The sequence below is a fragment of the Perna viridis genome, chromosome 5, assembly GCF_037379345.1.
Source record: "Perna viridis isolate PV_CMFRI_1.1 ecotype Kerala chromosome 5, ASM3737934v1, whole genome shotgun sequence".
Taxonomy (NCBI): Eukaryota; Metazoa; Mollusca; class Bivalvia; order Mytilida; family Mytilidae; genus Perna; species Perna viridis.
Window position 1 is genome coordinate 6,350,240 of NC_142449.1, and position 26,664 is coordinate 6,376,903.

Here is a 26,664-nt window from a genome sequence, read left to right on the forward strand (position 1 = left end):
CTTTGGGGATCTGATAATTACCATGATGCAGTAAAGATACAGTAGTAAATGTTACAGTAGTTCACTACAAATTATGTACCAGCCAAGACTATACACAATCACAAGTGTTACAGTTAAATCATATGATAATAATATGATTATTATCTTATTCTAATGTGATATGTATGGAAATAGTAGATTGCTAACATATAACTAGAACAAGAGGCTCCCAGGAGCCTGAATTGCTCACCTTGTTGAATTTTGTCTTTCATGGGCAGTAAATTTAAATAGTTTTCAAGATATTAGCTGAAAACTGTAAAAAAAACAACATTTTTCTCCCTTTCAAGGGCAATAACTCTTACAAGGAATTGTCTGACAACTTTTCTCTCTAAAGACTAAAAATATTGTAGTCCTAATAATAAGGATCATTTCAGCTTTTGAAAGAATTTGGCTCACCCTAAACGTTTTGGGGATATATGTGAAAAACTGCTGTCTGACCCTATGTTCTATTTTTAGAACAGTGGCCATGTTTTTTTGATGGATAAAAAATCCACATCAGTTCTATGCAGGATACCCCCAAGAAACCTTCACACCAAGTTTGGTTCCAATTGGTAATGTAATGTCAGAGAAGAAGATTTTTGAAAAAAATAACAAAAAATGGCAAAAAATGTTGAACAAGGGCAATAACTCCAACATGGCTTAATGAATTAAAATGAAAATTTGACCACAGATAGATCTCATCATGCCAAACACTTTTACCCATGTCAGAATTAAGCTAAACCTAATGGTTTTGGAGATATATGCGAAAAACTAGTCTGACCCCTATGTTCTATTTTTAGTAATGGCAGCCATGTTTTTCGACAGATCAAAAATCCGCACATCAGTTTATGCAGGATACCCCAAGGAACATTCACACCAAGTTGGGTTCCAATTGGTTATGTAGTGTCAGAGGAGAAGATTTTTGAAAAAAATAACAAAAAATAGCAAAACATGTTGAAAAAGGGCAATAACTCAAACATGGCTTAACGAATTAAAATGAAAATTTGATCACAGATAGATCTCATCATGCTAAACACTTTTACCCAGTCAGAATTTAGCTAAGAGTAATCAAGGGAACCAAGGTTATAGCGGTAATCAAAAGAATGTAATCCAGGGACAAAGACCAGACATGGAAAACAGACATACACAACAAAGAACATAAAGTAACTAAAATTATACATACAAAGTAACAAAAGTAAATGAGCAACTCAGACTCCACTAAAAACTGGGAGCAAGGACCAGGTGCACCGGTAGGGTAAGCATCCTCTGCTTTTCTAGAAACACCTGCCAAGTTGCTCATAAAATGTCAAGTCCGGGGTAGACAAATGAGGAAAGGAAAACTATGACCCGTTGAATAAATCAGTTTTCATGGTGCTGATGGATACACCATAACAATCCACGAGTTCATGATGACGACCATAAAACTTCTGTAGTGATGACTTCAATCTTGTAGCAACATAACCCTGTTCCAGAAGCCTATTTGTTAGAGTTCTAGAGCGATACAAAAAGTCTGCATAGTTTCGGCAAGCTCTGGCATAACGTATGAGTTGTGATATGAACACTCCATATGCAGAAGTCAAAGGGATGTTGCCACAGATGAAAGGAAAGTTGACAATTCTGAATGAAAAGTCATCACGTTTGTCGTAAAGTTTGGTCAATAGTTTTCCTTTACCATCTATTTCTAAGTGTAGGTCAAGATATGAGGCTGACTTCACATTATCTGTAGTATCCTTTATCTCAAGTTCTTTTGGGTACATGCGATGTATCAAATCCCCGAAATTAGCTAAACCTAGCGGTTTTGGTGATATATGTGAAAAACTACTGTCTGACCCCGATGTTCTATTTTTAGTAACATGGCCATGTTTTTCGACAGTTCAAAAATCCGCACATCAGTTCAATGCAGGATACCACAAGGAACATTCATACCAAGTTTGGTTCCAATTGGTTAAGTAGTGTCAGAGTAGAAGATTTTTGAAAGAAATAACATAAAAAATAGCGAAAAATGTTGAAAAAGGGCAATAACTCAAACATGACTCAAAGGATTAAAATGAAAATTTGACCACAGATAGATCTCATCATGCTGAACACTTTCACCCAGTCAGAAGTTAGCTAAAATAGAAATAAAAACAGAATTTGTATTATGATCATATGTTTGGCTTTATGATTCTCATCTGTGGCACATTTGGCTGTCTAGGTAGTTAACCATCAAAAATAAACATCATCTCTAGATCTACATGAAAAAAAAAAAGACATGACAAATATTTAAAGTTCTTTATTGTATTTACAAAATAACAAACTGTATATTACAGAATTTCTTTAAAAAACACACTACTTTTATAATAAAATTGACTTGGTCACAAAGCTATTTTACACCAAAATTAATTTCATAACCACAACAAACTTTAGCTTGTAAATTTGTTTTAGTTGTGATGAAACGCTTCTATTAAATATAGTAAGAAGTTATCAACATAGAGAACTAAAAGTCTCTGAATTAGATTCAGTGACAATTACAAACAAAGAGAGTTTAACTTAACAAAATATCCCAATTTCCAAAGACACTAACAGAAAAGCTTCATCCATATACCTCAACAGTACTATGCTTGCTTACTTTTTAAAAAAAAACAACAAAAAAAAAACTTCTATACACCTTTAGATTTTTCTAGGCAAACCAATAATATATTTTCTGTGTACTGTTCAAGCAAGAACATAAGCAATGTAATGTGCTAGACTATAAAACAGTCATGTGACAACCAAATTATAAAATAGTCATGTGACAGCCAGACTATAAAATAGTCATGTGACAGTCAAATAGATTAAAAGAAAAAGGTAGTCACATGACAGGCAGAACAATGATAGAATGCTGAATGAAATTCATTTTCCCTGATAATTAACAATCATTGCATTGATTTGCATTGAAGGTAAGTACAGGACTTTTACAGGAACTGTTCCAATAGATATGTAGTTTTGGTCATTTTTTAGTTTAGAAAGTTTTAAACTTTCAATTTTTCTTTTTTCTGTCCATTTATTTCTCACAAAGTTTTTACTCCTAATATCTTCTATTTAATTTGTTAGATATACTCTCTTATTTTAACCCTCCACAACTACCCAAAATAATGCAAAGAAGGACAAGACACAATTCAATTCAAAAGAAAAGAAAATTGAAATTAAACTGCAAAGAAAAGCAGGAGACAATTTTTTTTTATTTTAATAATGTTCAGCTTAGGCAATTGGCATAGAGAACTCAAAGATAACATGGTTCCTGTAAATGTTCTGTCTTTACACAATTACAACATGTATCTACATATACAATCACATTGAATCATTGGTTAATAGCAGCCACAGAATATACTCAAGTGATAAGCTCTAAAAAAACTCAACACAAATTTATGGTATGGATAAGCAGGATTAAACTTGTATGTTCTAGCAAAATCATAACTTCATTTTTTGTCTGTAAAACACTTTTGTTCAACAAAAAAAAGAAAAACAAAACCACATGCAATAAATAGGAAAGTATATAGCTCATAATAAAAATATCAAAAACGACTCCAAATAACTTTCATTATCTGCCCTTTTTCATAAGTGAAATACAAAGTTCATATCTACATTCACTATATACAGTGAAATCTATCTAAATCAAACCCTATCTAAACCAGACACTTTATACAGTCCCTTTACATCAATTTAAATGTATTTTGAACCTGTCTAAACTGAACACATTTTAAAGTAATACAGGGGGTTTGGTATAGACAAGTTTCATTGTATTTTGTACATGGAGTACTAATTTTTGTAGTTTTCTGTGATTCAGTCATACAAATGCATAGTCCCAACAAAATGTTAACTTTTAAGATCTAATAAAATCTACTATTTCAAAATTTCGGTAACTAAAAAATATTTGACAAACTGTGAAAATAGATTCTCACAATTGGACACACTTCTAGGGTAATGGTATTTCTTTTGTTATTATATAATATTTCTCCAAAACTGAACAAAATAAAAGCATAGCTCAAAACAGCTTATCACCATATAAACAATTCTGAAGAAAAAAAAAACATGGACTTTCCATCAAGTAGAAATTCTCAATGTATATACCAATTTACTAAGAAACGTATATTAACATAGGACAGCAGCAATAATAGTGTTCTACCTGCACAGGTGTAAAAACTGTAACAATTATTTTCTATACATAACTATGACATGAAATATGGCACCAGTTAGCAGAATAATACTTGAATTCACTGATTATAAATGATTTATTGCCGTATACACCAGAGGATAAAAATCAAATGGACTTATTAAATGCAGTTAAACAATGCTATGGAATGTAAAAGAGGTCATCATCATAAATAGTCAGATTTTTAGTAGGAGACTAGAACTTTTTTTTCCTAAGTATTGACAGCCCTTGCTATTTATTTTCAATTATAATCTTTTAATGATAGACTGATTGCCTATTCTTGATATTTGCTCCACAACCCTGATGATGGTTTAAGGTTTATTAAGTATTTCCTTAAAATGACCAATGTCAAACTGACTTCCTTAACAAGCCAAATAGCTTTGTTTTTAAGGCTGACGTGTGTAAGAGTCTGATATTGTGAAGATACAAAAATTATTATCCTAAACCTTTTATCCAGTTTGAACAAAATCAGAGATAGAGAAACTTTAATTTCTAACTTACAAAGAATTCTTTTTTATCTGAACTGTTCAGGCATACTGAATTTTCTTATCAAATGATGAGGTAATGATTTCTAGTATCAACTCTTGGGGCTTGAAAGTGCTTTTCACTACCTGCTTGAGGAAAAATGAAAGTACGGTATTTCTAATAATTGATGCCAACCTTTTGACAAGCAAGCATACAGGAGTTATCTGCCTTGGAAAAACAATTGAAAGAATGAAAGATACATTGATGATGATGTGATTATAGTTAACACCTTATAAGGTACTGCTGTGATTTTATGTTGTTCAGAAAGAATTAGTTTGTTTCAGCTAGTTCATAGTCTGATAGAACCAAGAGGTAAATCCTCATTTACTCTTCTGTAGGGATATGGGGAAAAAGATTTAAAATGTAAAAAACGAAAATCATAATAATATTTGTAGGCAGTTAGTTACAGAACATTGTGATAATAAATTTCTGCATTTTGTGTTGTAATGGTATGACCCAGCTATATGATTCTTGTAACATCTGGTTACACATCTGAATGAGGATTAAGGTGATAAAACAGTGATCCTAATATTTATTGAACTTGCAAGATTAAGAATAAAAACAACATCACAAAATGAAATTATATCCAACCCTGTCTCTAAGGGAAAGCAAATAATCATGGGCACAAAAGACCTGTGTTCTTTATATACAGATAAATTTTACATAGAATGCACTAAAAAGGTTATTTTAATCATAGTCTTTTAAGACAAGTTATTGTTGGGAACTGGTGATCCCTAATACCGGTTTGACTATTCATAAGACACCTTCCAAAATTTTCATCTAAGTTGTTTTTATATTTTTGCTATACAACATATTTGAATAACAAATATTTTTTACAGTACATAATTTTTTATTGAAAACTATTTTTCTTCCTTGGCTGGTCTTCATAAAAAATGATGAATGCATATGAAATTATGACAATGATATCATATAAATATATGTACAGAATAAAATAGATCTTCAATATACAGCTGTTGCTAGGTTACACTCAATGAAGAGACAAATGGAAAATTAACAAAATGAAAATAAGCATCATTCAAATGACAACTGAAGATACAAACATAAGAAAATGAGGAGCAATGAATGAGATTTCTTGGAAACCATGTGACAAATACAGATATATCACTTAAACAGAACAAATAAAATTAAAAATAATTACATATAAAAACAAGTTTCACACATGAAATACTTAATTAATTTTAGCTAATTAAAATCACATAAACTTTGTCCCAACTTTCACTGTTTTCTTTTTGGTCATCCAAACCACAAAAATATGACTTCTCCTTGACCTCTATAAATCCTATGATTACATAAGATTCTCTTACAAAATACAGTAATTCAACCACAACCTAATATAATTTAATACAATTTAACAATCGACGGAAATTAAGACATTAACCAAGAAATAAAATAACCATAAGATTCCTAGCAACGGAACATAAAATATTATGTGACTGACAAGTTTACAAGTAACCTTTTTTTTAAGGTTTTTATTATCAAGACTATTTTACAGAAATAAGAGAGAAATAAAAAAAAGTGGCACAACTGAATTGCTTTAACTAAGCCTTATTGTAACATTTTAATACCAATAGGAACTTTTAAACATTAATGGCTCAAAATCCTTCTGTTGGAAGTGATATAATGACATTTGCAGTTAAGAAGTGATTATAAGACGTACAACATGTGTAATAAGAAGTATCACAATGTTGTGATATCAGCACTATAACAATAGAGTAATGCATCAACAAAGTCAAATATTATTTGTTTACAAATAACTCCATCCCTCAAAGCCTAAAATAATATTAGAACTCATCTTTTAAATATGAAGTATTTAATCTATTGTGAATTGAAGTGTCACATCTTACAGCAAAAACAAATTGGCAATTTTCATAAAAATACAAATCTCATCTTTACATGAAATATAACATTGTATTTTAAATAAATCCAAGTATTGTAAAGCTAAGCTCATTATAGTTGTAATTCAACTTTTTAAATAATTAATGATTTTTTCCCTTACATCATATTATTTTTCCACTCCGAAGGATTGTCATGTTAGAATCATACTGATGTATGTATTCCCTTGCTTGAATGCTATAAAAAATAAACTTTACATAACAAGAAACAATACTAAAAAGAATGACACAGTTTGTGATTGACAATGCAATTCGATTTCTGACTATCAATGCGAAAAACCAATCAATACATTGAGATTATGAAGCATTACATGGACTCTTGTTTAAACCTCTGTATAGGAGTCAAAGATTTCTTGTATGGTTCACACGAAGGCAGAGAAGGAGATGACACAGGTGTGTCAATTAGTCCATTCTGTATTTGTAGTGAGCTGTCAGAAGAGTTCAGAAGTAACCCGCCACTGAGAAATTGGTCTGTTGTACACAAAGGTGGGGTTGGTGTGTTAGCTATTGGTGGCATCCCCATATTGATAGGACTGGAGCCTAGTGGAGACCCCTGGTTTGGGTGTGGTGATAAATGATCTCCACAGGAATTAGGAACTGACATTACATCAGAGGGATTTGCAAAGGCATCACCAAAGCTGTTCCCAAGTGGTGATGTTTGTGAAGCAGGAACTGGAGGATTAGTTATTATATCTGTTGGTGCTGCACCTGCAATAATACAATAAATTGTTATCCAAAAAGCATAGCAAAAAGTATAAACTTTAGAGTGTACCAAACCTACATATAATTGAAAAAAGATGGCCTAATTTGTGCATTTTTTCACACCTTAAGGATTTTTTTTTGACTTGCAGGTAGTTGAAACTTTCATTAGTACATATACAAAATATATAAAAGAAATAGTTCACTAAGATTTTAATGTATATTAAATATTGTGAAAATTTCTTTAAGCAGGGATAATGCCTACTTGTAATTATTCAAATCATTTCATTGTTTTTTTCATTCATTACTGTGAAAAAAAAATATTGTAAACAAGTGTTACAAGTAGAACGAAAAAGATTATGCTCTTGATATATAGACATAAATTTCATTCAAAAAATAATTCATATCCAAATTTCCGCTTATCAATTTTAAATCAGTTGGCTAATAAATAAGCAAACTTCTAAAGAAAGTTTTTGACAAGAATTCACAAATACTAGCACAAAGATAGAAAATACATCCTACTGTGACAGTTCTATTGTTTTATGACACAAAGTTATTATTTGTTGATTTTAATGAATTCACCAAGAAAAGAACCACAAACACATCAGAAATATCAAAACTACATTTACCAGTTAACAAAAAGCCAAAGCACTACAGATAATTTAAGTAGCACTCCAGATAAGAATCATGCAAAATGTGATTCATGGTTGGGAAGCCAACATATTTTTATTTTTGATATTTTGTTTAAAATATTAAAGTAATGAGGAAGTTATATGTGGCTTTTCATATAACCCTTGCTCTAATGAGATAAAATTTATATAGAATGCACTGTAGAATTCAAAATTAAGAGATATAACTCTGTAAATGACACGGAAATATATGTCCAATAGAAAATATTGAATTTTCAACGTGAATTATCTTCTATGAACAAATAGTTATGCATCTCATCATATTAATCCATACAGCAACTTAATCATAAAAATCTGTAGCATTTTTTTAGGTGTATCACAGATTAAAAATTTTGCTCGATTTTTAGCTGGAGAGCTACGGGTACTTAAAATGGCAAAAAAATGATATATTACTACTCCCACAGCATTGTAAATTAAATTTTGATAAATTGATATGAGAAATAAGCAACATGAAAACACCCAGTTTAAAACTTAAATGTTTTAAACTAAAACTGAACTAACCACCTAATAACATTTCCTGTAGTAGACTGTCTATCCTTGCCATTCCAAACAGCTTAGCAAACTGTATCTGTTCAATCATCTGCCATGTGATGCTCTGTAAGGCTGGTAATAGTAACAGAATCTCTCCAAATCTTCCGCGAGAATCATACTGACGATCATTTATATAGTCCTCTAAATTTACTTGTATTTGGTAACGAAAACTTTTTACCTTCTGTGAGTCTGAAAGACCCTTAGCCTCTGAAATAATTAAAATGATATTTATCATTAGAAAAATATGCAATTAGAAATGGAAGAAAAGTAAAACATCTTCTCAGTATGATGATAATGGACAAATCTGAAAAAGGAGGCACTAAATGACCTAATGGGGGGGGGGGCCACTCCAGAGTATTTCAATTTTTACTTTAATATAAATCAAATTTTTCGAGCATAATGGTGCTAAACACCCCATGTGTCAGCCAATGAAATAAAGGCAAATTTTATGGCAAGACTGCAAGTAGACATGTCATATTATGATGCTCTGCAGAGATGTAGTCAATCCAAATTACTGAATTTTTTAAATATGAATGCAAGAACCACGAGAAAGAAAATATCTGATTGTAAGATTAATAAAAAAAATGATAAATTAATCAACAATATTAATTAATTTATCACTAATACTGAATTTCTGCATCCAATACACCTCAAAATGCACTGAAAAACACATATGTCAATCTAGGTGCCGAAAAATATAAATTAAATAAACAAATAAAGAATATAGATAAGATGAGACCAAAAAAAAATAAATATCTTAAATTTTTCCCTTCCTTCAAGCCACAAATATGAAAAAGCCTTTTAAATTTCAATACAAAATTTATAAACAGAAAAAGGATCATGAAAATGCAATGCCTGTCTTTAAAAAAAGAATGGGTAGCTTTATAACCCAAACTTTCTTATCAGACTGCTATATACCATACCATGAGGTTTATCCTGGTAAATGATCTTTAGTTTATGCTACATAATCAATCTTATATATCAAAGGATATATTTCATTCATTAATAGTCAATCAAAAATCTTACCTGGATCAAAAAACACAATAGCTTTCATGCAGGCAAATTCTGTATCATCAATCTGTATATCTCTAAATGGTGTGACCAATTCATCTAAAACACGAGCAGCAATTGTGCCCATCTCAAGGTCTGTGGCATTACGAGGAATAATGTTATCGTTGCCTAGCAACAAAACATCCCTAACCACCATTGACCTCTTAGCAACACCAAGGACTAAATGTTCACCAGCATGTGCTCTTAACAAAGCAACCTAGAATATTAAAACTGAATAAGTAACTAATGAAACGCTAGACAGGATTCATTATTATACTGAATATGTAACTAATGGAACGCTAGACAGGTTTCATTATTATACTGAATATGTAACTAATGGAACGCTTGACAGGTTTCATTATTATACTGAATATGTAACTAATGGAAGGCTCGGCAGGTTTCATTATTATACTGAATATGTAACTAATGGAACGCTTGACAGGTTTCATTATTATACTGAATATGTAACTAATGGAAGGCTCGGCAGGTTTCATTATTATACTGAATATGTAACTAATGGAACGCTTGACAGGTTTCATTATTATACTGAATATGTAACTAATGGAACGCTTGACAGGTTTCATTATTATACTGAATATGTAACTAATGGAAGGCTCGGCAGGTTTCATCATTATACTGAATATGTAACTAATGGAAGGCTTGGCAGGTTTCATCATTATACTGAATATGTAACAATTGGAACACTCGGCAGGTTTCATTATTATACTGAATATGTAACTAATGGAACGCTCAGCAGGTTTCATAATGGAAGGCTCGGCAGATTTCATTACTTAATTTATAAGTACAGTGTATAATAATGGAACTATTTCTGACCAATTAATGTTCTCCTGCTAACTGTTATAAAGTTTTTAACCTTAAACCTTAGACAATTAGTGTTTAGTAACTGATTCATACAAATTAAGTAAAACTCAGTCAATTCAAATAAACAGAAATCATTTGATATTATTGTAAATTACCTGGTCTTCAAGAGGAAGTTCGTTGAAACAGGGAATGTATTTGGCCCACTCCACCAAAACCAATAGCTGCTGCTTGATTGATTCACAAACATCATCGGCAGTGGCTACAATCTTATGGGTCAGATCACATTGTCCCATTGTAGGGGAGGCAATCTGATAAAACAATGTGATTACCATGACACATCTTTTCTTGAAAAGGGATTTGATTTATTTCATAAACAGTATTCAAACTTCAGAAGTGATAAAGAATATACATGAATATAACTCAAGAATATATATACATATTTTATATTAAATAAACACAAAAAAAAATCCTTTTAATACATGTATCAATAAATGCTTTAAAGAGTGCGATGAAGCTGTGGATATTTTTTTTCATATTTTATACATCATACTCTATACAAGACCCCACAGGCTTAATAACTGATATCTGATGATTCAATACAAACCTGTTTAGAAAGAATTTCAGCATTCAATAATGTACTGACGGATAGCGAGTTATTCTGACTGGTATCCTCATAACTGGTCCTTCTAACACTAATTCTATCTCTCTCATTCTGAACAGCTAAAATGAAATATACACGTGTCAACTTAGCTTCTTCTATATTATAGTATACTGGTTTTTTTTTTTTTCATAATGATCTTCAGGAAATTGGTTCAATTAAAAAGGTTAGCACTATGTATAATATCCGGTTCAGAAAATATAGCTTGTGTAGATAAAAACTAAAAAGAATGTCACAATTTTTTGGTAATTTTTCATACAGGTACATATTTTCCAGACATAAAAATAGCATAACTGTAACAGAAATACATTTTTCATTAATTAACACACCAAAACTATAAAACCTAACAATATCTTTTTCCTTTTTGAAAATCAATGATAAAAAACATAAGAATAAAAATTATTTCTTGTTGAGTAAAAAAAGAAGGAAACAATTATCCCTATAAAAAACAGTAAAGAATACCTTCTTTCTTCATTCCTGCTCTGAAGCATTTCCTCAACCGACAGTATCGACATTGATTACGTTTGTCCTTATCCACAACACAGTTACGACTAAATCGACAGGAATACACATGGTTCTTTCTTACACTGCGACGGAAAAATCCTTTACATCCATCACAACTTGAAGCTCCATAATGCTTCCCAGTGGCTCTATCTCCACAGATAGCACAGTATGTGCTCATCCCTTGGGTGGGAGAAGTGGAAACAGACATGGCTGGGGTGTGTCCCAGAGCACCCATACTGAGTTCTGGAGAATCTACAAAATATAATACAACCAATTACATCAACCAATTAAAAAAAGAGACTGTATTTAAATTCTAAACATGTTTTACATGTTTGATTACAGCAATCAGACAAATACTGACCAAGAAAATCACTGGCACAAAAATGTGCTTGGAGTAAGTCATTCTCTCTACAACATGCCATATCAAATGACTAACACAAAATTCAGCCTTAAGTCATTCTCTCTGCCACATGCCATCTCAAAGATTTGAAGTAGAACACATGACAGGTAAACAATACTTAAAAACATGATTTAAGAACATGAAAACATGACTAGAGTAACTTAAAGGAGTCTGATCAACTGGTGATAGTACTTAACCAATTAATGTTGTAATCCAAAAAAACCCTTATTTGTTAACAAAATAGATCCAAAACCCCTTTTTAATATTTTGGGCCTAAAACTGGAAATGTAGGGGGAAAAACTTTACTCTATCTAGTACTGTACTGTTAACTCTTATAGAAAGTGTAGAACTTAAACCTTCTTAGACAACAGCTTCCTTGTGACAAAAGCCATAGCTAATATACCAACAGATTATCATAGTAAACCTTCCAGTCAAATAATGATGTGGAGAAAAAAGATGAAAGATAAATGACCTTCCCAATTATGAGTGCAGAAATAGAATTCATGCACTGAAAGATTACGAAAAATCCACATCTAAGGTTCGTTTGAAGTTTTAAACATTCCATGTTTTTTTTTTTCAAGAAATAGTAAAGTAAATGGAATATGCTATAAAATATCCATATCCAAGTTAAAATAAAAATAATTGATGTTCTTAAAAATTGATTTAGAATTCCTTACTACAGTAATGATGTATATACATAAATATTGAAATTTGGCATTACAATTTAAATAACATCACAATTGCAGTAAAATGTATCTGAAGGCATCTTACCTGGATCATAATAATAATATTCTTGCTCTTGTTTAAATTGAGCACAGTGTTCCAAATACGAGTATAACATGATATATCTATGAGTATTATAGATCAGAGTAAAAGTAGAAAAAGAAACAGTGACAGGAATCCAAGTTTAAATAAGAAAAGTCCAAGATTAAAACAAACAGATTAATCCTCGGATCCTCCCACTTTTTACATGTAGATTCAAGTCTGTCACTCAAGGAGAGGCCCTCTTATACAGTAAGCTACATTTGAAAATGGATTTATCAAGAGTTATCACCCTTTATCAGGTAATCTTCTACAAAAGAGATAAAGTATTATTTCTATATGGTCATCCAGTAACTAAACCATAGTATGGAATTTGTGGCTATCTATAGGCCACTTCACACCCTAAAACCACAAGTGGCAGTACTAATATCTGTACAACCATGACCTATTCTTGTAAAAATTCACTCAAACATCCCACTTTGGAATGTCATGGAAAAACCAAAGAGCCCATACAAATGTTTAACAAGAGATTATTACCATTCCCTTTGTTATCATGGAGTTGTTCCCTAGCAGATACAAGCAGCTTATTCCCATGTCAATCAAAGAATAAGACCTTGCACTCTTGATAAACAGCTTCAAAAAAAGGTTAGAATTCTTGGAAAAAACAATTTTTTTATCCATTGTTGATAAATATGTCAAAATATCTTAATATTGCTTTTTTAATTCTACTGTCAAATGACCTATAAATACTTGAAAGTTCAACACTTCTAAAAAGAAAAAGATCAGATGGAGAGTAGCACCAAAATGGACACCTAAAGGGAAGAGAAAACAAGTACTTCCACAAAACACAGAGATTAAAGAGCTTGGTTATAGTTGGAAAGAAACAGAGATGAATGGAGACTACTATTCCTTTCACTATGTGCCCTCTGGCAGAACAAAGACTAGGTAAGTAAGTAGAAAACTCAAACCAACTAATGTGTGTATAAGCCCAACATAACACAGCCTGTAAACTTACCTTAACCAATTCATTATGAAGCATAGGTACATAGGATATGACCCTTATAATTCCTATTGGTATGATATACACAGTACAGAGGGAGTCAAATTCAGATTTAAAATAATTCTTAAAGGGTCCTGAAACATTTAGTAATGGTACAATAACATCAAATGTATTCATAACTGTTAACTTTCTATAAAGAAATGTTTATTGCTGATCCCAAATAGATGTAAAATATAACACTAACAGAGATTTCTAATTGAATCTAAAAAATGAAGTTTTCAATCTAGAAAGTGCAAGAAATAGATTCAAAGAAATATTTTCATTAAAAATAATGACTTAAAGTTACTTAGGACTGTGCTAAGCAGAAATTATTACATGTACTATTATCCCATACATTATGCAATCACACTTTAATGGTTAGCTTCATATCAAACTTGAGTATGTTGATCACAACTGTAGACTGATGTTTATTGACTTCTTTTGACCAAACTGATACACTTTAGTTGTATCATGACATACCAAAAATAATGAAGATGAAAGAAAGATATGTAATATGACATCATGACTTTTTCAAAAATTTAAAGAATATCAAGTGACAACATCTGAAATAGTCCACAGGACAATACATGTATCATTTTCTTTCATTTTTGACAGAAGACAATCCATTAGCAACTGATAACTTTTCATCATTTTCTTCTGTGATTAGTAACCAGCAAAACAAAACATGGGTATGAACATAAGAAAGAATACAATCTCAGGCCAATGTTGCCAAGATTTCAAGAAGCAAATGTGTGAGAGGACTAAAACCCACATAAACAATAGAAGAGTTAGTATATATATTAAACAGAATATCAGTATAGACCACAAGTATGAGAACCACTCCCTGTACAGTCTCCAATACAGGAACAAAAACCAAATCCATGCTGTCCTTTTCAGGACAAGATCAGGTATAAATTTTTAAGTGTTAGCCACACTTGAAAGGTCCTTCAAAATGGATAACCACAGATGAAGTATTATCGTAGAGATGTTTAAATTTATCAAATATCAGCAATAATTCTGATCAAATTCTTTTCATCTAGGTAAAGAAATTAACATTTTGGCATTCAGTAACACAGGTGTTAAATATCATTATTTTGTCCCTGACATTACTCCTTGCAAAATATTCAATATCATACATAAAACAAAATATATTTTTGTTATCTAGCAAAATCTATTTAAAAAAACTGGAGTTCAAACTTCACATATAAGAAAGAAATTTACTGGTAATTACATTAAGTTAAGCATAGGAATAACATTAATTGTATCAGTTAAAGTCCAATCCAGAAATTTTCAAAAGGGATCCAATTGTTCAATTGTTTTAATAATACAATTATAAATAACCAATCACATCATTATTTATTGAGCTTCATTGCTTCTGAGTTTTTTTTTGTTTTTTTTTGTTATTTAGAATACAAATCTATGGCATTTTTTAAATTGTAGTATAAGCAAGGATACAAGGCCTAACAGGCACACCATTGGCTCTGCTGGTGTATATCAAAAGTGGAAATAAAACCTTACCCTGGAGTCTGAATGATAAATCAAATATCAAAAAGCACATGGTATACAAAGTTTCAGAATGATGTGATTGGAAATCCATATGCTCCAAAAATACTTGTCTTGGCATAAAATAACATTTAAAAAGATTCTGATGCCATGAAGCAACATACCCCTTCAAACCTTAAGTACACTATAATAGGCATGTATATATGCATTCAGTAAATACAAAGTCTGCATCAATTTAAAATGACATTTAATTACAGACTCTGAAAGATGATGGTTATCTTTCAAAGTGTTAAATATGTTGCATTGTTTTCCAGATTAAGGAAGACACACACTATTAAGGACTTCAAGCTATGAACAACATACATCTACAGTGATAAACAAGTGATATTATCCTAATCCAACCTACCTAGTATGTATGTTATCCCTTCATTAACAAAATTCATATTTCACAACAGGATTCATGCAAACTTTAGAAAATCTAATTTGAAAGTGATTTTTAGGGGCTGTGATTTACTGTCCTTGATTAATCATTCTAGGTAGCTATGTTGGGGTGAAATGATTACATATCATATGGACTTTGACTAATTATTAGTTTACTTCTATATTTAGATAAACAATAGATAGATGTATAGATATCATCAAATCCATGTCATTATACTGCTGAAATTTGCACATGACATATTTTTTACATGTAAAAGTGCACATTTTAGATAAATCTGGAAGATGACCAAAAGCACCTTTAATAGGGGTAGATATATTCTTGTCAAATAAGTCTGAAAAATGCAACCTATGGAAATCAGAACAAATATGTCATTTTGAACCAACTGCCTTAATCACTAAGTTCATATGATAATTCAAGTCAACAGGGGCAGATCCAGGATTTTAGATTGGGGGGTGGGTACAATTAAAATTTTTTTTTGAAATATTCCTCTAGAGTGGGTGCAATATAGATGTCTTTTGTGGTAAAATTAGTGAGAATATAATTTTCAACCTTAAACCGCCTAAATCTACCCCTGACAACCCATGCTTTGCAAATTTTAGGGGGGGGGGGCGCACGCCCACTATGCCCCTGCCGGAATCCGCCCCTGGTCAAGTTTAATTTACTGAGGTGCCTGCAAAATCAGGCAGAGGCTAAAACTTGTCATTAAAAAAAACAACAACTGAGAGGCTATTCAATTTATTCATAATTTAGACCATACCTCCAATATCCATTGGAAGATGAATCAGTAAATTATCAAAAAACAGTACAACAAATTGATAGACTCAAATTTTCTAGGATTGTAGATATTATAAAAGTCATTATAAATTGCCAGATATTGGTTTTGTTACATGCATTTTTCATTTTTAATATAAATGCTTCCATATATACCTCAGAGATTGAGCCCTGAACAGATTAGACAAGTATGGACACAACATTTAAGCTTGTTACAGCTCTGAATTTGATAACAACTATACCTTCCTATTCACAAAATTTCCAGATTTTCTATGCCCATGTCCAGAATATATTTTGTAATTGTATCCAGTGCACTGATATGCAACTAAAAGTACAATTTTCATTTTCATTCATGATTTAGATAAGCTAGTGGAAACAAAAAATGGGTCAAAGAGACAGATCAACCCAACCAAACTGTGTAAAAAACACTCCCATGATCCTTTAATGAACAGTCACCCAGAGTGTGTCTACAACTTTACCTTGAATCAATGTTCAGCAAAATGGGCACCACACTATAACCTAATTATATAAAACAAGAGGCTCCCAGGAGCCTGAATTGCTCACCTGGTTAAAGTTTGTCTTTCAAGGGTAATAAATTTAACAAGGAGATGTCCAACAATTTTGACTCAAGGAGACTGGTAGAACAAGGAGTTGCCTGACAACTTTGATCTCTGAAGACTTTTGAAGGCCTTAAAATATGGATTATTTCTGCAATTGAATGATTGATTGATTGATTGTTGGGGTCTAACTTCCGAGCAGCAATATTTCAGCTATATTCAGACGATGAACATGAAATGGACGACAAAATGAACATGAAATGATAATGAAGTGAAAAATGGGATGGGACACAAGGATAATAGGGTCGACAAATCTTGATTGCCACTAGAAAAAGGGAGGAATGGGTAAGGTTGACAATTTAGCCTCCTATGGCGGAGCACAAAGGTTCCTACTCCTATCAAATACCACAGCAGGGTTCTTTAACGTGCCAGGAACGTGGCATCTTTCCCAACACGGTGCACCACTATGGTTTGCGGTCAGGTTTTCCGTATTATAGCCTGACAACCCTAGCATGTAACATGCCAGGGGTACCCCATTCTACCACCTGGGGCACACATCCCAGTTGCTCTGTGGGCAGAGCGCCTAGCCCCCAGCTAGGTTTCTGAGCACTATTTAGTCGCCTATTACAACAAGCTTAGTGCTGCTGCAGGCCTATTCTTTTGATACCCAGACCTGCATGGTGCTTCAGCAATTGAAAGAGTTTGGCTAAACCTAACGGTTTTGAGATATATGCGAAAAACTACTGTCTGACCCCTATGTTCTATTTTTAGTAATGGGGGCCATGTTTTTAGATGGATCAAAAATCCCAACATTAGTTCTATGCACGATATCACAAGGAACATTCATACCAAGTTTGGTTTCAATTGGTCAAGAAGTGTCAAAGGAGAAGATTTTTGAAAGAAATAACATTAAAAGTAGCAAAAATCATTGAAAAAGTGCAATAACTCCAACATGGCTTAACGGATTAAAACCAAAATTTGACCACAGATAGATCTCATCATGCCGAATAGTTTTACCCTGTCAGAATTTAGCTGAACCTAAAGGTTTTGGAGATATATGTGAAAAACTACTGTCTGACCCCTATGTCCTATAGTCACCATGACTCTGCCTACGAGTTGCACAACTTGTCATGCTAGTATTATCCCCCACACAAATTATCAATCCTTATCAAGAGTTGTCGTTGTCTTTATAACATTTACTGTTTCTATAAACAACAATTAACAATGAAGATCCTTACCCATTTTCAAACATACTCACTGAAGGAAGCAAAGATTTTAACAACAGAAATTTTCACTATCATTGACATGTGCTGAAAATTTCAAAGTGCTGCTTAACAAGGAGTAAGAATCAGGAGCAATAAAAAACTAGAGGCTCTAGAGAGCCTGAATGACTCACCTGATCAAAAAAGTCTTTTCAGCTTTCTAAAGCTGGACTCTTGACCTTATTGTACTATTGTCACAAGAATCATTAAATCAATAACATTAAGTAATCTAACCTGTTTTCATATTTTAAAATAAATCTCTCATAGTCATTTTTTTTACTCTTCAAGGGCAATAACTCTGATATCAGTCAACAGATCTTTATAAAAATTTCGGCATAGGTCTGTCTCAACATGCTGATTAATAATTAATCAATAACATTAAGTAATCTAACCTGTTTTCATATTTTAAAATAAATCTCTCATAGTCATTCTTTTGACTCTTCAAGGGCAATAACTCTCATATTGGTCAACAGGTCTTTATGAAAATTTCCGCATAGGTCGGTCTGAATATGCTGATTAATAATTAATCAGAATTTAGCTCTCAACCCATTTGTTCATGAGTTATTTCCAAAAATCTTCAATTTGACCCCAATGGTCTATTTTTAGTAACATTGGCCATGGTTTTTGCCAGATCAAAATCCTCACACACATATTGTTAAAAATATTGTAAGGTACATCCATGCCAAGTTTGGTTACAATCCATCCAGCAGTTTAGGAGATAATTTTTCAAAGTAGGAAATACAAAATCTCTGGAAAAAAATCCATTCCAGGACCCATACCTCAATCATCCATCAATGGATCTTTTTGAAAATTTCAGCATAGCTCCAACTAATCGTGCTGAGCAATTTTACTACCTGCTTATCAAAACCTAACTGTTCTTGAGTTATGTGCAAAATTCTACAATTTGACCCCTATGGCCTATTTTTAGTAATGGCCGCCATGTTTTTCCCAAGATTAAAAATTCCCATGCACATATTGTTAAAGATGTTCTAAATAACATTCATGCTAAGTTTTGTTTCAATCCATCCAGTAATTTCAAAGGTGGAAATATAAAATCTGGCAAAAAAATCCATTTCAAGACCCATAACTGAATCATTTGTCAAAGGATCTTTCTGAAAGTTTTGGCATAGGTCCATCTTATCATGCTGAACAGTTTTAACCTCTGCCAGATTTAAGCTAAACACAACTCTTATTGAGTAATTTCCAAAATTCTGCAATTTGACCTCATGGTCAATTTTAAGTAAAGGCGCCCACATTTTTTGCCAGATCAAATATCTCCACAGAGGGATTGTTAAAAATACCCAAAGGAGTAGTCCTGCAGTTTGGTTACATTCTATTTAGTAGTTTCAGAGGAAGAGGTGTTTGAAAAAGTTAATAGATGATGACGATAAACAACAACGAATGACGATGCCGACGGACACATAGTGATGGCAATATGCCAGATAAGGCCAGGTGAGCTAAAAATGCATCGAACATACAACTCATTAAAATGAAGCAGCCAATAAAATTAAAATCATTGATATCAGAAGGAACCCATATTTGAAAAGATAACAGAGACTGACAGTTGAGGAACAGAATGAAAGATGAAGTAATTCCACCTATATACCACCCTTTCGTTGAGTAGACCTTGTGATAATCTATATTGAAATTTGTTTTGAAATTTGATCAAGATATGATGAAATCCCTCAGAGGATAGACATTACACTTTGACTGTTCACATTGTAAGAACAATAAGATAAGACTATAAGTGATATATTTTGATGTTAGTTGATAAGAATGAATGGATTAAATTATTTTAATAAGAATACTATAGAATCTGGAAGTTCATTCTTATAGGCCACAGATACACATAAAATCTGCGTAGGTGGAAATATTAGATACTTGTAAAGATTTTTAAAAAAACATTAGAGACTTTGAAAAATAGTGAAAAAAAGTACTGAACATCTCATTAAGATATGTTCTGTTAAAATCTTATGGCCAAGCCACTATTCAGATGTCATATTATTTATTTATTTGACACATTACAACATATTAATCCAATTATCAAAGTGTCATCATTTTAAATTTCAAAACAATACACTGTAAGATGCCACAGGTATTCGCACAAGCTTGGGAAAAATTTGTATTGATAAATCACACAATACTATTTACAATAATATATAGTTATCATGAAATTGAGATCAGATGACCCTCTATCTCTTTTTTATCTAGACCTAACTGTTTGTGATAAGAATGGAAGAGAACAAACACAAGTCACAAGGGGAGATAATCTAGTTATCTCCCTTGTAGAACAATCTCTGAGTATTAATTGTACTTAAAAAATGATATAAAATAAACACTTTAAAGCAGATTTCTGCTTCTTTAGTTTCCTTTGAAGTTATCTAATACTGGTTAAATAACAACATATTAAGATCCTTGATCATAGTAGGATTATACATATATAAAGAAGACTATGCAATATCATAATGCTCAATAGATACTGTACATGTCATTATTTTTTTAACCAATCAACAGTCATATAAATCTCTAAATGTAATTGTTTGTTAAATCAAATTATAATATTCTCTAATAAAAAAAAATTGGTGGAAGCTTTCAACTTTGGGTAAAAAGGTCACATGGCAAAAAAAAAATTATGGAGAAAAATTTCCAGTTTCTACTGATTTAATAATATATTATAAAATGACACTTAAAGAATTACAATGTCATAATGATACTCCAATTTTTGAAGTGGGATAATACCATTGCTTTGGAGTGTAAATCATTGTATATCCAAAAGAATTTAGCAATAATGAAGAACAAAAAAAGAAAACCAGATAGACAGTGACATCTAAAACCCACTGAAATGTAATTTCTTGTAAAAACATGTTTCATTTAAATCTCAAGGTTTTTTTACACTTATGTAAAAGTGTGAATTTTTTTTATGGAAAACATTGTATGGTGTGCAAATAAAGTAGGAATGACATTTATCAAGCCAAGACATGTTGATGTACCGAGGATGGTTGGTACAGATACTGCCGAGATAATGCCTATCATCATGAAGATAACAGGATGGAACAACGTCCAAATTTGTTTATAATTACAATCTTATACTAATATTTATATATATACTTTACTTTTTTTGTCAACGTTTGCATAAAGTTCAATAAGAATTATGCAGAAAGTATATACATTTGTGAAAAATGTAATTGCATTTTTATTAAAAAGTGTCAATTCATTTTTATCATAAATGTATTTATCAAAAGAAATATATGTAATGATAAGAATGTATAAGAATTCTGAACATCTTTCTAAGGGAATAAAATGTCCTGTACAAATTACACCTTTCTAAAGAAATATAATGTTCTGTACAAGTTACATCTTTCTTAAGAAAATATAATGTCCTGTAGAAGTTACACCTTTCAATGGAAATATAACGTCCTGTAGAAGTTACACCTTTCTAAGGAAATATAATGTCCTGTACAAGTAAAACTATGATAAACACTTCCTATTCTTATTGTATGTATCAATAAAAACGCTAACTTTTAAGATGAGGAAAAAAGAAAGATAACTCCAATGAAACTCAATTAAATAATCTTGACATTATTGAACATTTTTCCTTAAAATTAGCAAAAATTGTGTTTAATTTGTGGAAGAGGATATATAATGTATGAAATACTAAATTAAATAAAAAGGGCACATAAGTGTCTCTCGAACTTTTAGCGATCTTGGGGTTGCTTATGATATTGACTAGGGAACCAGATAAGGAACTAGATTAAAAAACTTATTAGCTCTGATAATGTTATGACCTATAAAGAAAATTGTAACGAGCCCCCTGTGTCTGAATTGGAAACTGGGTAATTTTTAATGTAAACCAATCATTTCATCTTTTAATGTAAACTTCCCATTATCCAACAAGCACAAAAACACACAATAGAACACAGAGAGGTACATTTCGATGTTGTATGAAGCTAGAACTATGAAGTTATGACAGTAAACATGGCACCAATCAGCAGCTTCATGTGAAGTAGTGATATACAATCATGCAAATATTTGCAAATGTAAAGAATTGAAATTACTAGTGCAAGAAGTCGCTAACAATATTGGCAACTTAAAAATGCTTTGCTGGGCAAAGCTTGATACAACCATCAAGGTCAAACCTTGTACAGTTCGGGCAAATATGAACACACCATTTAAGTTTGATTCAGCTTTATATTTTGTTTTTGATGAAATATTTGACACAAAATAAGAATTTGACCATAATCAAAGATGCCCCTTTTTGGCCCCTAATTCCTGAACAGTTCAAGTCACAACCCTTAAATCAATCCCAGCCTTTTTTGTAGATGGCATCTTGTGTTACCATTCAAAATGAAATCCATTCACTTATTACCATGTCATTGTCCATACCAGTATATTAATTTGTGGTTTGGCACCTTGTATAATATCATATAATCCAATCACTTGAGTCAAGATATCATCAAGATATCATGAAAATGCTTGTTTTTTGCCCCTTATTCCCACAAGTTCAAAGCACAACCCTCAAAATCAATCTCAGCGTTCCTTTTGTTGTATTGAACCTTGTGGTAAAATTTCACAATTTAAGTATCCTGAAAATGTTTGTTTCTGGCCCTTTTTTTCCCCCAATTCCTAAATGGTTCAAGTCACAACCCAAAAATTAATCCCAGTCTTCCTTCAGTAACTGTCTAGGAAACAAATTGTCTACAGACACCAATGACAAAGACAACGGAAAGGTGCCATAATACTACTGCAATTTTCATGCAGTCAAATAAAAATTAGTACATGTCCACTAAGGTTTCATACAAACGTTCTTTTGTTAAGGGCACTACATCCTAAAGCTACAAATTATGCTGGGATATTGATTAGTATGAAGTATCATAATGTAAATTTTCTTCCTTATCATATTCACTTGAAGTGAACAGTTGAAAACATAGGTTCTTTTAAATATTTCACACAAGAAAAATTCCTTCAGCATTTGCAAGGTAGAACATATATGCTTTTTTTTAAGAAGTCAGAACTTGGAACTTCAAGTAATCAGCTAAGTGGGTGATAAGAAACTATGGCTATACAATGATTAGAGAATCATTCCTGCTCGCTATTTAATAGGGACATTTGAGAAAAGTGAGGAGAACTGAGTCTGTATTGTTCGTTTTAGTCAAAGGACCATTTCATATTAAAATAAATACATGATCCAGAACAAAATTCAAACTTGATCTGTGACCAACATACCAAATATCAAATTTATATTTACAAGCATGATGAAAAAAAGCAGAAAACTGAGAAACTAATTTTTCACATTAATTTTGAAAGTCCAAGTTTGATAACTCATCAAAAATTCTATTGACTGTAACCAAATTCTAATTTTGATCTGTAACTTGTCATGGCAAGGCAATGTAACAAATATCAAATGAATATCTGCAAATATGACCAAAAAAGTATGGGAAACTGAATTTTACATTAATATTTAAAGTCAAAGAGCCATATCTCAACAAAATTTCTATAGACTAGAAACAAATTTTATCTTTATCTGTAACTTGTTATGGCAAGGCAATATACCAAATATCAAATGTATATCCGCAAATATGACCAGAAAAGTGTGGAAAACTGAGCTTTCTACATGAATTTTCTCGAAGTCCAAGGGCTAAAACAAAATTGATCTTGATCTGTAACTGGTCAAGGTACCATATATCAAATGTATATCTTCCAGCATGAAAAAAAGTGTGGAAAACTGATTTACCAGATTGACAAACAGATGGAACCTCAAGTCCCCTTCTACAAAAGTCACCTGTATAGAAACCAATAATCTAGGGGTATTTTCAGGATGGTCTTATTAATTAAAAACAAACCAAAAAAAAACAAGGATACACAGATTTAAAAACATGCATTACATGAAAATCTGCACAGATGTTAAGTTACTTTCACATATATGCCCACAATAGCAGGCCCAATCAAATCCCTAAATATGACACAAGAGATATGACAAACTTAGTGACAGAATGTCAAGTGTCTCCCCAATACTACAAGCCATGTAGGAGGGGGTTCAAACCAAAGTTAATACTAATAATGTACCATTTCAATGCTGGTAGTCAGAAACACATGACTTGTAGGAGAAAGTTCATATTGCTAATATAATGGTACATGTAATATTTACCCTAGTATTATAGTAACACATGATTTGCAGAAAGGTTCATATTGCTAGTAAATACCCATGGTGCCTTCTGCATTATGACAACTAAGCTTTCTATAATGCACCAGGTACAAAGAAACAAATCTTACACAGCATACTGTCTTCAACATGTACACTTCTTATTGTTGAAATTTTTTTTTACTTTTCAGTACCTACTATTGGTACCTACTGCAGTATGGCAAATAACATTTTGTTACTTTGCAGCAGGTACTAGAAGGCCCTACATGTACATACATGTATATTTTTTGTATTAGTCAAAAGAACATATATATGCAATGTAATTCTTGGTCAATTCAGACCATTTAATATCTACCCTTGCTGTGTACTGCATTATAACAATATTTATTTCTGTGATGCTACCAGTAATTTGGTCAGTACATTGTATTACAAGTTGCAGAGAACAGCTAAATATACAGAGATGATTTGTCTGTCCTCAACCTGCCAGACAGTGCTCTTGATACAAGATGAAACTAATCCTATATCACAGAGGTTTTTTGTCTTATTGATGGTGGTGACAGGTAAAACATTATTACATATACATTGTATTCATGGGGATGAAGCTGTAAAAAGGAGGTGGGAAATTCTGTAGGGGAAACAAATAAATTATAAGATTAATGTCAATTGAATGGTCACAGTAGTAAGGTCAAATTAACACTGGAAATTATTTGGTCTAAAGTTTCTGACTTTGTACTAGAAGGTTTTGAAATATCCCAGCATTTTTCAAAAATGAAGTTTTAAACATCACAATTTAAACACATCAATAGATTTGTTTCCTTCCCTACGATACATTAATTTTCAATAATATTCAGAAAATTTGTGATTAGTAAAAATATTGAGAAACTATAAAAACATGTTATAAACTGGTTGTAAAAGTTTAAAAGCTTTAAAACAATAAAATTAAGATGTGATTAAAACAACCATTAAAAGCCACTGAAATTAATTACCTTGGCATTGTTAACATTAACACAGAATACATATCCCAATAAAAACAACAATTATAATGAAAATATTGTAGTAATAAATTTTAATTAGTTTATATATAGTATTAACTTTGTACATTAACCCTGGGCTGATGAGGAACAAATTTCACAATGGATACCAAAGTCTAGACAATCAATCATCAAACTGATAACCTTACACCATTCAAATAATTAATTTACATTCATGTCTAAGATAACTATTCTACAATTTGTCTAAAAATTTAATTTTTCAAATAAAAAAGTTTATATTAATGCCAGAACAAACTATTAAAAGGTTGATCTAATTTCTACTCCTTTAGTAATCAAGTGTCTAATGACATTTGTCTCAAGAGTATCTCACAGACAGAAAACAAATAAATATTATCACATCTATACATGTACTTTATAAAGTGACAAAAAGGTTTGGCATATGAATGTGATAAAGGATTACTTTTGAGCAACATGTTAACATTTTTTTATTTTGTTAATCTGTGTTCATGTTTTTAATTCTTGTTTTGTCCTCATCCAATTTTACTTATAAGCCACATAAATCATTAGCAAGTAATTTTTGTGGGTGCCAAATTTCATAACAGTGGTATTAAATGTTAACAGTCAGTATTTTTCAATGTTTCTTTGTTCTGCCAAGTGCCTGAACTTCTTGCTCACCTATGAGTTACTGGGTATATTCTTCAATAGTTGTGTGTTTTTAGTCATTCAAACTATCAATTTACAAAATTGGGAAATTTTATGTTTTCAATAAACTTTCCAACTACAGACAGATATCCAAATACTAGTCCAATTAAAATTAGACCTTGTGTTTTGTTGTTTTTTTTTTCATGTCCGGGAAAACAAATAAAAAACAGTGGGGCTACTTTTAATTAGAATATCCAAATACATGTATCAACATGGCAAATACAACAATACAGATTTTTTAATATAAAAATTAACAGAAAGTTGTCACAATTTAATGTTAATAGGTAGCTACAATCTTCTATGTTGATGGTATATTTGATATTTCAAAGCTTGAACAGTAGTGTTAAAGGCTAAAAACCACTAATTCCAATTTCCATAGGCTTCTATGCTAATTTCACAATATTCAATGGCTTCTCTGGACTTTACTTTAACTTTAACCTGCAGAGGACTATATATCAGCATGATTCTACATATGTCAGCTCACAATCCTCAGAATGGCATGTGGGGTTAGCAGA

At 31.6% G+C, this 26,664-nt stretch overlaps 1 protein-coding gene across 16 annotated transcripts in view; it reads right to left on the reverse strand.

Moving 5' to 3' along the window:
- Positions 1–2,275: 2,275 nt before the first annotated feature.
- Positions 2,276–26,664, reverse strand: part of LOC148615751 (hepatocyte nuclear factor 4-gamma-like) — a 37,473-nt gene continuing 13,084 nt past the window's right edge. For 6 of the 16 annotated variants that reach the window (XM_088582304.1, XM_088582306.1, XM_088582298.1 and 3 more), the window contains 6 exons: positions 11,539–11,832; positions 11,023–11,138; positions 10,574–10,726; positions 9,573–9,813; positions 8,517–8,753; positions 2,276–7,335 (listed from right to left, as the gene is read on the reverse strand). In XM_088582304.1, the coding sequence (XP_088438430.1) occupies positions 6,935–7,335; positions 8,517–8,753; positions 9,573–9,813; positions 10,574–10,726; positions 11,023–11,138; positions 11,539–11,832 (1,442 nt within the window). In that variant the 3' untranslated portion in view covers positions 2,276–6,934. Of the gene's footprint in view, positions 7,336–8,516; positions 8,754–9,572; positions 9,814–10,573; positions 10,727–11,022; positions 11,139–11,538; positions 11,833–11,941; positions 12,056–12,751; positions 12,932–15,690; positions 15,846–25,441; positions 25,516–26,664 lie in introns of those variants that run through there. The other 10 variants (XM_088582305.1, XM_088582299.1, XM_088582309.1 and 7 more) reach the window with 6 other exon arrangements.